Source organism: Hyperoodon ampullatus, assembly GCF_949752795.1.
Source record: "Hyperoodon ampullatus genome assembly, chromosome: 17".
Classification (NCBI taxonomy): Eukaryota; Metazoa; Chordata; class Mammalia; order Artiodactyla; family Ziphiidae; genus Hyperoodon; species Hyperoodon ampullatus.
Genome location: NC_136930.1, coordinates 53679064 through 53694712, shown reverse-complemented (window position 1 = coordinate 53694712; position 15649 = coordinate 53679064). Strand labels below are relative to the sequence as shown.

The window sequence follows — 15649 nt, the reverse complement described above, 5'->3', positions numbered from 1 at the left end:
AGTTCCTCATGTCTAAATGATAACTATTTCTTCTCTTTTACTTATCCCCAGCTACTGCTTCAAACTCCTACAGTGTTTGAGAGTTCTGTCTCCAGGTGAGAATTAGTAACCCTTCCTACTGAAATTTATGCAGTCCATCACTATGAAATGGACAAAGATTTTGGAGAGGGTAATTGCTACCCAAACTGGTTAATATGTTTTATTAGTATTGAAGATTCCCCCTAGAAAATTGAATGGACAGTGAAAAAGATTGAGCTAAATGACATAGATAACAGAATCGTCAATTTACCTGGAGGATAGTTGAAATAAAGAGAGTGGATAATATCACCTTGGGAGAAAGTATATTAAAAGAAGAGTAGAAGCCTAGGGAACTCTGATATTAAAGTAACTGGTAGAGAAAGAGGGGGCAGTGAGGTAGATGGATAAGAAGTGTTAGACAGCTACAAGGGTAACCAGTAAAATATTTCACATGGAAGCCAAAGAAGAGGAGAGTAATGAGTTAATAACCATGCCAACTGTCACTGAGAGACCCATTTAAAAAATACTAACAAGTATGTGTCCATTAGGAAGTCAATGTTGAGCTTAGGAGAAGGGGTTCAATAGAAAGTATGAAGAGAAACAAGAATGCAGTTAATTGAGGGATCACTAGGAGGTAAATAAGTATAAACATTAAGCAAAGGTACATTTTCTGAGGAATTTGTAAAGGGAAGAGGAAAAGGAGGTTAATAGACCAAGATAAATTTAGTTTGTCTTGCTATTTGGAGGTGGATGGGGTTGGCTTCCATCTTATATGGACTTTTAGGATGGTATTGGAGAGATACTTATCAGCTTAAGTGATCCCAAGTAAAGACCTGGAGTTAGGTAGAAGATAGGGTCAAGTACCCAAATGAATGGATTAGCTATTTTACATGAGTTACTATGGTGATTGTTGATTCTAAGTATGCATTAGAATCACCAAGAGAATGTAAAAAAAAAAAATTGCCCTACTATTGACCTCACTATCAAGCAAGTAAATAAGAACCTTGGGGTTGGGGTTGATTTATAGGTGTTTTAAAATGCTCTACACAGATTTCTGATATTTAGTCTGTGTTGAACCAGAAGTGATAAGACTTCGGAAATTTTGAGAGAAATCATACCCTGAACATTCTTTCTTTTTTAAATGAAGTAGCATTAAAGTTTGCCTTCTGAGAGTAGTAATCAGCACATGGAGTGGGGCGTCAAGGAGAGCAATGGAGGTTAAAAATAAGGTATAAACAAGGACAGGGCTTTTATAAAATAGAAAGAACTGAGCTGGTAGCTACTATCTTTACTGAAACCATAGTTTCAAATTGCAAATTTCTGGGCTCGTCTCTAGATTAATCTGGGGAGAACTGACATTTTTAGATTACGTGGAATATCTGTTTATTTACATAGATCTATTTAGTTACATAGGTCTATATTTTCTCTCGAAAATATGATTAGAGGTTTACTCAGGCTTTCCTTGTTTCACTATTTTTATTCCTAAATTTTTGAAATTTTATCCTATTAGCAATGATATTTTAAAAAATTTCAGTTTGTAATTGTTCAGTGCTGATATATTTTTGTATATTGTCCTTGTATTCAGTAACCTTGTTTAATTCACAGATTAAGTCATGTATTTTATCTGGTGAGTCTCTTGAATACTCCACATATATAATTCTGCTATCTGCAATTAAAGAAGTTGTACTCTATTGAAGTTAAATATGGAGAAAAGTCTAAAAATTAGTTAACTCCCACTTGCTTGGTACTGAATAGCAATAATCATTTTCTGTTTATGCTTACCTTTTTATTATAAAGCTTTTGACCTGCAGCATGCATTTTGTTCTTAAAATTTATTTGGCAATCCTTCTCATTCTTCTATTTTGTTTTGACATTTTGTTCCAATTATCAATTAATCTCTTTTGGAATAGTGACATATTACTTGTGTTTTCTTTTTATTCTACCCCATAGATGGCTCAGATATCAGAATTTAATTTGATGATGAGCTTAAATCGTTGTATTCACTCATTTAATTCAGTAAATTCCTATAAACCTCAACTATATGTCAGTCTTTCTTTTAATAATACAGATACGATGCGAACAAAAATAGATGCATGATCTGTCCATTGTTGAAAGTGAGGTGTTAAGGTCCCCCACTATTATTGTGTTACTGTTGATTTCTCCTTTTATGGCTGTTAGTATTGCCTTGTATATTGTGGTGTTCCTATGTTGGGTGCCTGTATGTTTCCAAGTGTTATAGCTTCCTGGATTGATCCCTTGATCATTATGTGGTGTCCTTTTTTGTCTCTTGTAACAGTCTTTATTTTAAAGTCTATTTTATCTGATATGAGTATTGCTACTCCATTTGATTTCCATTTGCATGGAATACCTTTTTCCATCCACTCACTTTCAGTCTGTATGTGTCCCTAGGTCTGAAGTGGGTCTCTTGTAGACAGCATATATATGGGTTTTGTTTTTGTATCCATTCAGCCAGTCTGTGTCTTTTGGTGGGAGCATTTAATCCATTTATATTTAAAGTAATTATCAATATATATAAGGAAACACAGGCCTTAAATAACATATTAGACCAGGTAGACTTAATTGATATTTATAGAACATTTCATCCAAAAGCAGCAGAATAAACATCTTTCCCTTGTACACATGGATCATTCTCCAGGATTGACCACATGCTGGGCCACAAAGAGAGCGTCTGTAAATTTAAGAAGACTGAAATCATATCAAGCCTTTTTTCCGACCACAACACTATGAGATTAGAAATAAATGACAAGAAGGAGAAAACTGTATAAAACACAAACATGTGGAGGCTAAATAATATGCTACTAAACAGCCAATGGATCACTGAAGAAATCAAAGAGGAAATTAAAAAATACAGAGACAAATGAAAATGGAAGCACAATGATCCAGAACCTATGGGATGCAGCAAAAACAATCCTAAGAGGGAAGTTTATAGCAATACAGTATTACCTCAGGAAACAAGAAAAATCTCAAATAAACAACCTAGCTTTACACCTAAAGCAACTAGAGAAAGAAAAAGAAGCAAAACCTAAAGTTAGTAGAAGGAAAGAAATCATAAAGATTAGAGCAGAAATAAATGAAATAGAAATGAAGAAATAAGTGAAATAGAGATGAAGAAAACAATAGGAAAGATCAACGAAACTAAACGTACTTTGAAAAGATAAACAAAATTGAGAAACCTTTAGCCAGACTCATCAAGAAAGAAAGGGAGAGGACTCAAATCAATAAAATTAGAAATAAAAAAGGAGAAGTTACAACTGACACCACAGAGATACAAAGGATCATAAGAAATTACTGCAAGCAACTGTATGGCAATAAAATGGACAACCTGGAAGAAATTGACAAATTCTTAGAAAGGTGCAACATCCTAAGACTGAACCAGGAAGAAACAGAAAATATGAATAGACCAGTCACAAGTACTGAAATTGGAACTGTTATTAAAAAATCCCAACAGACAGAAGTCCAGGACTAGATGGCTTTACAGGTGAATTCTGTCAAACATTTAGAGAAGAGATAACACCTATCCTTCTCAAACTCTTCCAAAATATAGCAGAGAGAGGAACACTCCCAAACTCATTCTGTGAGGCCACCATCACCCTGATACGAAAACCAGACAAAGATACCACAAAAAAAGAAAATTACAGGCCAATATCACTGATGAATAATATAGACACAAAAATCCTCAACAAAATACTAGCAATATGAATCCAACAATATATTAAAAGGATCATACAACATAATCAAATGGGATTTATCCCAGTGATGCAAAGAATCTTCAATATCCACAGATCAAACAGCACACCAACAAATTGATACACCACATCAACAAATTGAAGAATAAAAACCATATGATCATCTCAATAGATGCAGAAAAAGCTTTGGACAAAATTCAACACCCATTTATGATAAAAACTCTCCAGAAAGTGGGCATAAAGGGAACATACCTCAATATAATAAAGGCCATATATGACAGACTTATAGCTAACATCATACTCAGTGGTGAAAAGCTGAAAGCATTTCCTCTAAGATCAGGAACAAGACAAGGATGTCAACTCTTACCACTTTTATTCAACATAGTTTTGGAAGTCCTAGCTATGGCAGTCAGAGAAGAAAAAGAAATAAAAGGAATACAAATTGGAAAAGAAGTTAAGCTGTCATTGTTTGGAGGTGACATGATACTATACATAAAAAATCCTAAAGACGTTACCAGAGAACTACTGGAGCTCATTATTGAATTTGGTAAAATTGCAGGATACAAAATTAATACACAGAAATCTGTTGCATTTCTATACACTAACAATGAAATATCAGAAAGAGAAATTCAAGACACAATCCCATTTACCATTGCACCAAAAAGAATAAAATACCTAGGAGTAAACCCGCCTAAGGAGACAAAAGACCTGTACTATGTAAACTATAAGACGCTGATGAAAGTAATCGAAGACAGCACAAACATATGGAAAGATATATTGTGTTCTTGGATTGGAAGAATCAATATTGTCAAAATGACTATACTATCCAAGGCAATCTACAGATTCAATGCAATCCCTATCAAATTACAAATGGAATTTTTTGCAGAACTAGAACAAAATGTCTTAAAATTTGTATGGAGACACAAAAGACCCCGAATAGCAAAGCAGTCTTGAGAAAGAAAAATGAAGCTGGAGGAATCAGGATCCCTGACTTCAGACTATACTACAAAGTTATAGTCATCAAAACAGTATGGTACTGGCACAAAAATAGAAATATAGGGCAATGGAACAAGATAGAAATCCCAGAAATAAACCCCTGCACCTATGGTCAATTAATCTGTGACAAAGGAGGCAAGAGTATACAATGGAGGAAAGACAGTCTCTTCAGTAAAGTGCTGGGAAAACTGGACAGCTGCATGTAAAAAAAAATGAAATTAGAACATTCTTTAACACCATACAGAAAAATAAAGTCAAAATGGATTAAAGACTTAAATGTGAGACTGGACACTATAAAACTCTCAAAGGGAAACATAAGCAGAACACTCTCTGACATAAAGCAATATATTTTTTGATCTGTCTCCCAGAATAATGGAAATAAAAACAAAAATAAAGAAATGGGACCTAATTAAACTCAAACGCTTTTGCACAGCAAAGGAAACCATAAACAAAATGAAAAAAACAACCCACAGAATGGGAGAAAATATTTGCAAATGATGTGACCAAGGGATTAGTCTCCAAAATTTACAAACAGCTCATGAGGGAAACGACGCAATCCAAAAATGGGCAGAAAACCTAAATAGACATTTCTCCAAAGAAGACATACAGATGGCCAAGAGGCACATGAAAATATGTTCAACATTGCTAATTATTAGAGAAATGCAAATCAAAACTACAATGAGATATCACCTCACACCAGTCAGAATGGGTATCATCAAAAAATCCACAAACAGTAAATGCTGGATAGGGTGTGGAGAGAAGGGAACCCTCCTGCACTGTTGGTGGGAATGTAAATTGGCACAGACACTGCAGAGAACAGTATGGAGGAGGTTCCATAAAAAACTAAAAATAGAGTTACCATATGATCCTGCAATCTCACTCCTGGGCCTATGTCTGGAGAAAAACATGGTCCGAATGGATACACGCACCCCAGTGTTCATTGCAGCATTCTTTACAGTAGCCAAGACATGGAAGCAACCTACATGTCCATCGACAGAGGAAGGGATAAAGATGTGGTACATACATGCAATGGAATATAACTCAGCCATTAATAAGAGTGAAATAATGCCATCTGCAGCAACGTGGATGGACCTAGAGATTGTCACACTGAGTGAGGTGTAAGTCAGATAAAGTGAAATATTGTATGTTATAACTTATATGTGGAATCTATAAAGAAAAAAAAGATACAAATGAACTTATTTACAAAACAGAAACAGACTCACAGACTTAGAGAAAGAACTTATGGTTACCTGCAGTGGGGATGGGAGGGGGTCAGGGATAGTTAGGGAGTTTGGGATTGACATGTACACACTGCTATGTTTAAAATAAATAACCAACAAGAAAAAAACAAGAAAAAGAAATAGATGCAATCCCTGCCTTTATAGAACTTATGAATTAGTGGGAGACAGAGGTTTCAAATACTCACCCAGAAAAAAATCTTTCATCAATCTGTGGCCTCTAAGATCACCCAGGGCCACAACATCCAGATATCATAAGGAGAAAAAAAAATGTGGATGATCTTGTGGGAAGTTTTTATGGGCAAAGCTTGCAATGGTAGTTCACTTCACTGACATTCTATTCACCAGAATTCAGTTACATGGCCTAACCTAGGTGTGAGGAGCATTAGAAAATTTGCCACTGTTGAGAAGCTACCTCCCAGCAGTAACTGCACATGCGGAGATGGAACAGGAATTTTGGTGCTTAACTAGTAGTCTCTGCCACATCAAGATGCTAAGATACATATGCTTCTTACATCTGGATTTTTAGTTTTCATCAAATTTGGAAGTCTTTTGGCCTTTTTATCTTCAAATACTTTTCTATGCTTTCTCCCTTCCCCACGACCTTTTTGGAATTTCAGTATCATTTATTTTAAGGTGCTTCATATTTTCCTACAGCAGAAAAAAATATTTTTAAGTTCTTCTATTCTCTTTGCTTCATTTTGAATAGTTTCTATTGCTCTCTCTTCAAGTTTACTGTGTTTTGTTCTGTAGTATATAATCTGTAAGGCCCATTGAGCAATTATTTTTACTTTTAATTATTTTCATCTGAAAGCTTCATTTGGTTATAATTTATATTTTCTTTTTCTCACTGTATTCACTGTGTTTACTTTTTCTGTAACGGGCTATGTAGTAAATATTTTAGACTTTGCATGTCACATATGTTCTCTATCATATACTTGTTTTTGATTCTGGTTTATTTATCATTTGTTTTTACAATCCTTTAAAATTATAAAAATCATTCTTAGCTCTCAGGTGATACCAAAACAGAGCACAGGCTAGATATAGTAAAATATAGTTATATAGTTATCTGTTATATAGTCCTTGTCTGCTAATTCCACCATCTCCATTTTTTTGTTCTGTTTCTGTTGACTGATATTTCTCTGGGTAATGGGTCATATTTTTCTGCTTCTTGAGGTGACTAATCATTTTTAATGTGTGTTGAACATTGTGAATTTTAAGTTACTGAGTGTCTGGATTTAGTTGTCTTTGTTTAAAGAATGTTGAACATTCATCTGGTATATAGTGAAGTTACATTTGGTTCAGTTATATTTTTTGAGGTTTGTTTTTAAGTTTTGTTAGGGCAGTTCTAGAGTAACCTTTAGGGATGGTTTAACTCCTCTACTGAAGGTGTATCCCTTCTGAATTTGCTACTAAGTACACTGGTTATTTAAAGAGGACTCTCCACTCTAGCTGGAGGAAATTGAAAAATACCCAGCCATGTGTGCTCTCTTGGAACCATTCAGCTCACAGATCTCTGGACTCTCTTTGCCTGACTTCATGGAATTTTACCCTTTGCATGCATTTGTTAGTATTTAGCAAATACCCAGGGGACCACTATGCAGATTTTGTAAGTTCTTTTTCTGCAGAGCTCCCTTTTCTCTGGAATTCTGTCTTACAACTTACAGGCATTTCATGCTTCCTGCACACTGTCCACTCATCCCAGGGAGAGCATCATGTTCCGTTTATAATCCACTCCTTGATTTATGGTTCTGAAAATGCTTCTAGACAAAAAGCCAGGCAATTATGGGGTCTCCCTGCTTTGTTCCTCTCCTTTACTGGGATCACAGTTCTGTATGGCCCTGACACAGTGTTTGAAAGAAGTTATATTTTGCTCAGTTTTTAATTTTTTTTAAAGAAACAGTTGTAAATTTGCTCCTTGTTGTTCTGTCATGGCTCCTTCTTGATTTAAAGATTTTATTTTTTCTCCAGATCTTTAAATAATTTAAATGATCATTGAATGATTATTTTTATTTGGACATGCTGAGAGTATTTTAAGTGAATGAAAAAATCCACATATTTATTAATAACTTTCCTCAGTGCATTAACTTGCCTTGTCATTTCTAAACATGTCTCTAAGGAAGGTAAATATAAACTAAGGTGGGATATTTGCTCAAAAACATATTTGAGTATTCAGGAATAAACCTTCAGTGCTGAGATGTCGGCCCTGTTATGTTATATTTAGCTCCTTTTCGTGAGGTGTTCATCTGGATAAATGATGAATGTTTGTCTTTGAGTTGTTATAAATCTGTTTCTCAGATGAATTTAATTTCATCTGTCTTAGTATGAAAGAAGCTGAAGGAGCTGGGCTGAGAGATTAAAATTATGAGAACCCTTTAGTTTTCCTTCATAATCATCAATGATTTAATTTTCTTTGAAACTTGGAACATTATTTGTTGTGGCTTGATGTGCATTTTAACTACCTGTTAGTTTTCTTCTCTATGAGAAAAGTTTCTTCTTACACACAAAGATGCGTAAGGCTGAACTATTAAATATAAACAAAGCAGCTATGTAAATGGAGCTGCTGTTCTGTATGTGTAATATAATAGGTCATTAAGGAATGTAATATTAAATTGTTTAATTAAAAGGTAGACAACAATGATGCCTGTCTTGGGAAGGAACAAAAATCTCACATAGATGTCAGTTTTTCTTGAGTGCTGATGGGATGTTGAGATTTAGCAAGGGAGATTTGCAGAGAATTTCCCATGATAACATCTGAGATTGGATTGAATGCTTAGCATCTGGAGTTGACCAAGTGTACTCATCTTCCACAATTTACAGTTCATTTTTTTTGTAATAAACAAGCCTATTTCCTGTCACTAATCCCCTCCCCCACCCCTAAGCTATTTCAGAAGAAACTAATAGCAGGGCAGAGCGCAGTATGAGATCAGTATCTGAAAAGATGTTACAGTAAACTTTTAGGTGTGTTTTGAAACTCTTTTTTTTTTTTTTAAACTGCCGTGTTTTGGGGCAGTTACAATTTATAATATTTTAAATGAGTATGGTCTCATACTCAAAACCAGAACAAGGTCAGGTATTTTCAGTATCTAAATATGTGTCACAGAAATTAAAAGTAAAAAAAAAATTAATTTTAGGAAAAATACATTTCTGGAAACTATTAAACTTTTTTCTTCTTTAAATACAAATAATTTTGATTTTATTTTGTCACTTTTTTCCCTGCTCTATACGTCGTAAGAGATTAAAGGATATTGTTTATCAAGTTTGTATAAATTTAGTTATTTTAAAGTGTAGAAATAGTATTCGATGATAGATTTATAATATTATAAACAATTAAAATTAGGTTTAATAACATTTTAAATTTAATAGCTATATTTTTTTATCAGTAGATTTGAGTACATTAAGAATTTAAGAGGAAGTTGTTAGTATTTCCTCCAGGTGATTGGAATAAATCCCAAATCAAATGATTACGTTTTAAAAAATTCTTATTCTCAAAAGTCTACATTGCCTTCATTGATTCTATTGGCTGAACTGGTTGTTTCCTTCATGTTTTACAACAGACTGACTCTGCAAACTTCTTAACATGCAACTTGGCATCATTCAGCCTATGTATTGCATTAAAAAAAAAAAAAGCACACCTAAAATCTTACAACCTATACAGATCTTAGAACAAGAGTAGAGAAACCACCAACCTTTTTTTATATTCCCTGTATGTGAAATAACTACATTTTGAAGCAATCATAACTTCTAGTTAACCTCAAGAGAAGTCTAAGATATTTAATCACGTTGCTTTACTCTTTAGGTGGAAAAATACCCGAATTAAAAATGGGCCTAAGAGAATTATTCTGATTTATTGTGCAGTGATACTATTTATTCCAAAGTGCCTACAAAGACCAAATTAATCTTTTGAAGACATTGAAATAATAATATGCTAAACCACTGAATAAACGAGAGGTGGTTTATCTTTAGGAAACAATAAAGCATGCAAAAAATTGCCTGGATTCTTTATTCAGCCCCCTAATCTGTATCCTCCATTATCTTCTTTCCCTCTCATCTTCATAGAGCAGCCAGAATGTTTTCAAAACTCAAAACCAATCATGTCATCTCTTTGCTGAAAACCCATCAGTAACTTTCCACTGCTCTGAATATATCCCATAGTTTTGTCAGAAAGATCCTGCAAGGTCTAGCACCTAGTTGCCTTTCCACCTCATTTTGGTACCACTTGACAGTTGCACACAGATTTTCTTTCAGTTTGGAAAATTTTGGAAAATGCCCATTTCCTCTGGTGAAAGCATAAGTGTACCTACTCAAAACAATTTTCCTTTTCCTCATTAACTATTCACCCTTCAGGTTTCTAGTCCATCATCGCTTCCTCAAAGAATCCTTGTTTCTGAATTCTCTAACTACTGCAAAGCTCCAAACATACAATGTCAGCACTAAATGCTTCTTCTGCAAAGTACCTGACAGAAATGTAATGTTTATTTTGTCATTTATTTAGAGCCTTACTCTCTTCTAGACAGGATGCTCAATGAGGGCAGGTATCGTGCTGACTTTTGATCACCACTGTAGCGTGAGAGACTAATGCAGTTCCTCCTGGTACTTAGTAGATCTCAGTGAATATCTTTTTGAATAGATGACCAAATTAATAAACTTTAAAATTCACAGAAAGTTTATACAAGTAACCAACATGACCCCATGTGTATCTTGAGTATGTTAAAAAATGGTTCTATTTAATAGCCTGTGAACCCTGCCCTTTCTGTGACATGTGGTACAGAAGATACTACAGACAACACTAATCAAACGGGCAAGCCTGGTGACCAGGACTGAGTGATGCTGAAAGAATAAAAGTTCTCTCATTGACAGGATTTGTACCAACTCACTTTGCCAAGAGACCAGGCAATATTACTTAGCAGACAGAGCACAGCACTAGATTTAAGGGTTTCATGGTTTGTCCTAATTCTGCCTTTCACTTGTTCTAACTCTGGTATAAAGTAAAAATTTTAATTTAGATAATACTTTCTACTATAAGAGTCTATGATTACAGAAAATGTATTTTTTAAATAAATATTATAGTAAATCCAGTCTGAATCGCAATACAAAGGTTCTAGCATTCAGACTACCTAGCCAAAATGTTGTATATCTAACGTGTACTAAAAGAAAACTTTTATTTATTTCACAATTTTGTCAGATACTGATTCTATGATAGTCTCTGTAGTAATAAAGAGATCAAACAGGAGTGCTGAACAAAGAACTTGATACAGGAATTGGCAAGAGCATTGGTTTGAATGCTGGAAGATCTCAGTTCCCATCCTTGTTTTCAACTGCAAGTCAGTCATGCTTTTGGGTTGAAGACTTTCCCTGGAGTGAACTATTCTGTTAGTTGCTCTCCATCTCATGTGTCAGGAGTTTGGGGCCATTTCTCTCTTTTGTGAGCCTAGATTACTTCTTAAAGGAGACCATGCAGAGAAATTGATTTGTTTGCCCTGGAGCTTGGAGGACACAGTGTATTATTATTAAGACCATGGCTGAAATATTTAAATGTCTGCTGTTGTAAACCCAGAAGGCTACATTTGGGAAGAAATTGCATTTCCACAGAGGATAAATAAATGGGGCATGTTTTCTTGACCATATGCAGGACTTTTGTGAGGGAGTTCTGGCCTGGAATTGTCTTAGATCCTGCCCAAGAGGCCCACCTAGAAGGATAAGGAGACATAGTTGGAAAGAGGGTGGAAGGATACCATTCTATACACATGGTATGAGGGAGAAAATAAGTAGCCAGCTAGAGAAACACATTCACCGCAACAAGGGAAATGATTGGGTTACTTCTGAGGGTCCCATGAAAAGGTTCATGAGCAAAATGAACCATCTTTCTTTAATCATCTGCCAAAGCCCTTGGAAACCAGTACCAAATCAGTGCCAAGCAAATAAGATTCATCTCCCCTGATCCTTTCTACTTCCAAATCTAGGATGAATCATAGAGAGCTCAGTGAGCAGGGATGGATGAAAAGAAATTCTAGGAGGGGAAACAGGGAAGAAGAGCCCACTTCACTGCCTCACCTCTGCCCCATCTGCCACAAGCCCAGGGGAGCAAAGAACCTTAACCTAAATGAAGTCAAAATTTTTTGTGAGTATCCAGGACTAGACAAATTAATTGATGAATTGATTTTTTTTTTTTTTCCGGTACATGGGCCTCTCACTGTTGTGGCCTCTCCCGTTGCGGAGCACACGCTCCGGACGCTCAGGCTCAGCGGCCATGGCTCACGGGCCCAGCTGCTCCGCGGCATGTGGGATCTTCCCGGACCAGGGCACGAACCCGTGTCCCCTGCATCGGCAGGCGGACTCTCAACCACTGCACCACCAGGGAAGGCCAATTGATATTTTTGAATTAAAAAAAAAAGTGGAGGAATTTTTTCTTAATCTGAGTGTGAACTGAAACGTTTCTGCCTGAGACTTTATCTAGAGACAGGGAAGTAAATAGCTCACAGAGCTGGTTTGAATATGTTGTATACCAGCTACACTACAAATATATAATAGTGTAACATTTTATTTCTGAAGCAGTACTCAGCGTTGGTGTTAGTACTGAGAAGACAAAGAGTAGAAATAATTTGTGGTTGGGGATTGGGGGCAGCAGGACATTTTCACCAGAGGTTAAAGTTAAGGTATTGAGGGAAGGCATTGTATGTTCTGACCAGAAAATTGTAGTAATATATCTCATAGTCTAGACTGGACTACTAGTTCATTCTAATTACTCAACAAACTTAAAAAAATAGAGAGGGCATCATGAAAATAAATATCATATACACAGTAGTATATGATGAAAATTAAGTATTTTAAGAACAATATTATTTATGCTTTCAATTTATGAATTATGGAGCTAGGTGGGTAAAGACTGGGACAGAAAGAAGCTAATGTTATTTGATGCATACAATATGGTAAGAAAGTTGTTCCCAGTACCAAAGCATGTTGCCATTCCATGCCCATTGTGGAGTTAAACAGGATGCTGCCTGTCTCTATTTATTAAAGTTACAGATTGTTAGCTATTACATCAAATAATAATTGGTCTTTATAGAGCTAGATATTTCCTCAGACATTTGATTTGAATTGAAGGAATTCCCTGAGTGGCTCAAGATAACAGCATAAATCTTGAGAAATATTATTGCACAAATAATCTAGTAACCTATTGACTGGCCTAAACAGTGTTATGACAAGACAAATTTTATAGCTTCAATTTCTTTATAAAGCAAGGAGCTTTATCTTATTTATTTATTTATTTTTTTGGCGGTACGCGGGCCTCTCACTGTTGTGGCCTCTCCCATTGCGGAGCACAGGCTCCAGATGCGCAGGCTCAGCAGCCATGGCTCACGGGCCCAGCCGCTCCGCAGCATGTGGGATCTTCCCGGACTGGGGCACGAACCTGTGTCCCCTGCATTGGCAGGTGGACTCACAACCACTGCGCCACCAGGGAAGCCCCTATCTTATGCTTTAACACTGAACACAGGTGGTCATGTAACCCCTCTGCTAGCATACAACATTGGCCAAAAGTAGACTCGTGGATAATCTATGACCCTTATTTGGGAAATGAGAACCATAGGTCCAAATGTAAAGTTTGTAGAAACTTTCCAAATGGAAGAAAGGTATGATTACTTAGAAATAGAAGGTTCTGAGCCACTTACAATATCATAAGTAGATAGTTTCTGTTTAACCTAGCATTGATGCCATTGCATTTCTAATGTTGTGTATACATAATCATATGAATACCTAGCAAAATATGTTTACACTGTTTGATAGAGTCATAGGAATGTGTTACTAAAGATATGTTACTGAATATATTATTGAAGTTACTATATTTTTTCTTTCTAATTAAAGTTTCATAGATATGTGATGTATTCTTATTTAAACTTCATTTCCACAAATGTTTTCAGTAGCTTTTGAAAAATGCCAATGACAGAAACTATATTATATTCTCTCTTACATCATTTATTTGGTATATAACTACATTAAGGAAATAAAAACAAAGCTCAGACCTACCGTGAACATGCACAGAGTGACTAAAGATTTCCTATTATAGACCTTAAGAATGATGTTTCGTTTGTTTTGCTTGCTTTATCACCTACCTAATCAATGAAAAGAAAATCTGAGATCTAATTGGAGTATAGATTTTTACTTACTTTCATTGCTGTTTCAATCAATGGTTATAAAATAGTCAAATAGCATTTGTATTTATATATGTGCTTAAATTTTTTATGGACTTCTCATTTAATCTCTATTAGTATAATATGCACTTGGTGTCACAACATTTGTCCTGTTATTTTTATCCAATAATGTTAACAGAGTTGATTTAATCACATTTCTCTTAATGACTTATATCTGAACATCTCATCTTTGTTTTCAACAGCTGAAGATGCATGTGGAGGAACAATGAGAGGATCTAGTGGCGTCATATCAAGCCCTAGTTTTCCTAATGAGTATCATAATAATGCTGATTGCACTTGGACCATTGTAGCAGAGCCTGGGGACACAATTTCACTCATATTTACTGATTTCCAAATGGAAGAAAAATATGATTACTTAGAAATAGAAGGTTCTGAGCCACCTACAATATGGTAAGTAGTTTCTGTCAATCTAACATTGATGTCATTGCCTGAGGCCAGTTGGGAATCAGAGAAAAACTGTATGTGGGCCTTTAAAGGATTAAATATTTAAAAGAACTAACAGTTACAGGAAAATTGTAAGGCGTAGCTGTCAGAGCTGAGGAAGATTTTGGAGATGGGGTACTAATATATAGAATGGAATTTTGAAAGATGAAGCTTTCCATCAGTATTTCTTTATCACTCAATCAATGAAAAATAATGTGATTTTTATCAAAACTTGTATAAGGAAATAAGAGTTGTTCCTACAATTGTGATCCTTAGTGTGCCAGTTCATACTCTGTGATTCCTTTCAGATTAATTGAATAGTCTTGGAAGTAATTTGCCTTTGTTTTTGTAGATAGCTCTTTTATGTATCCTGTTATCTGAAGGCAAAAATTAAACACTATGATCTGGGTGAATGTGGTCTGTTTCTTAGAGACTCAAGGCATGGTCTCATGAAAATTACAGAGTTTTCAGAACATACTTCTGGATATAGTATTTGTAAAAAGAAAATATTTCTTTATGCTCTTTTAAAAATTTAAATGCACTGATATCATTGAAGTGTAAAGTAGACTTAGTAATTGAAGAATGGTGGCATTAGTGAAATGAAGACATAGGTAAACTCTAGACTAAAAGGGCCTTTTAAACCAGGTAAAATATTTAATAAGAATAGCAGGAATTTATTAAAGGATTTTTATCAAAAGCAATTACATGAAGAGGTTTGCATTTTCAAATGATGATTCTTGCTGAAGTATAGAGATTGATTTGAAGTGGGGCTCGATTAACTATAAGAAAATCTCTTAAGAGGTGTTTGCTGTTATCCAAGAAAAAAAAAAAACATCATTTCTGGCTTGCGTAAACTGGTAAAGGCAGGAGAGATACTCACTGAGTTGGAAAATGTTGAAGGAAGGTCACGTTTGGAATGGGAATGCTATGGTTATTGAGAGATGTTTTACATATATTTAGTTTGAAGTCTCTGAGACATGCTGTTAAAGCCATCTAATAGACAACAATATATATCTATATGATTCAGGAGCTATGAGGAGAAGCATCACTGATAGTG

General features: G+C 35.2%; 1 protein-coding gene across 3 annotated transcripts in view; it reads left to right on the top strand.

Moving 5' to 3' along the window:
* The window catches only part of CSMD3 (CUB and Sushi multiple domains 3), a gene marked incomplete at its 5' end in the record, with an annotated part of 1086230 nt that overhangs the window by 311031 nt on the left and 759550 nt on the right, over positions 1-15649 (top strand). For all 3 annotated transcript variants that reach the window (XM_079722286.1, XM_079722285.1, XM_079722284.1), the window contains one exon: positions 14352-14559. In XM_079722286.1, coding sequence (XP_079578412.1) covers positions 14352-14559 — 208 coding nt within the window. The remainder of the gene's footprint in view (positions 1-14351; positions 14560-15649) is intronic.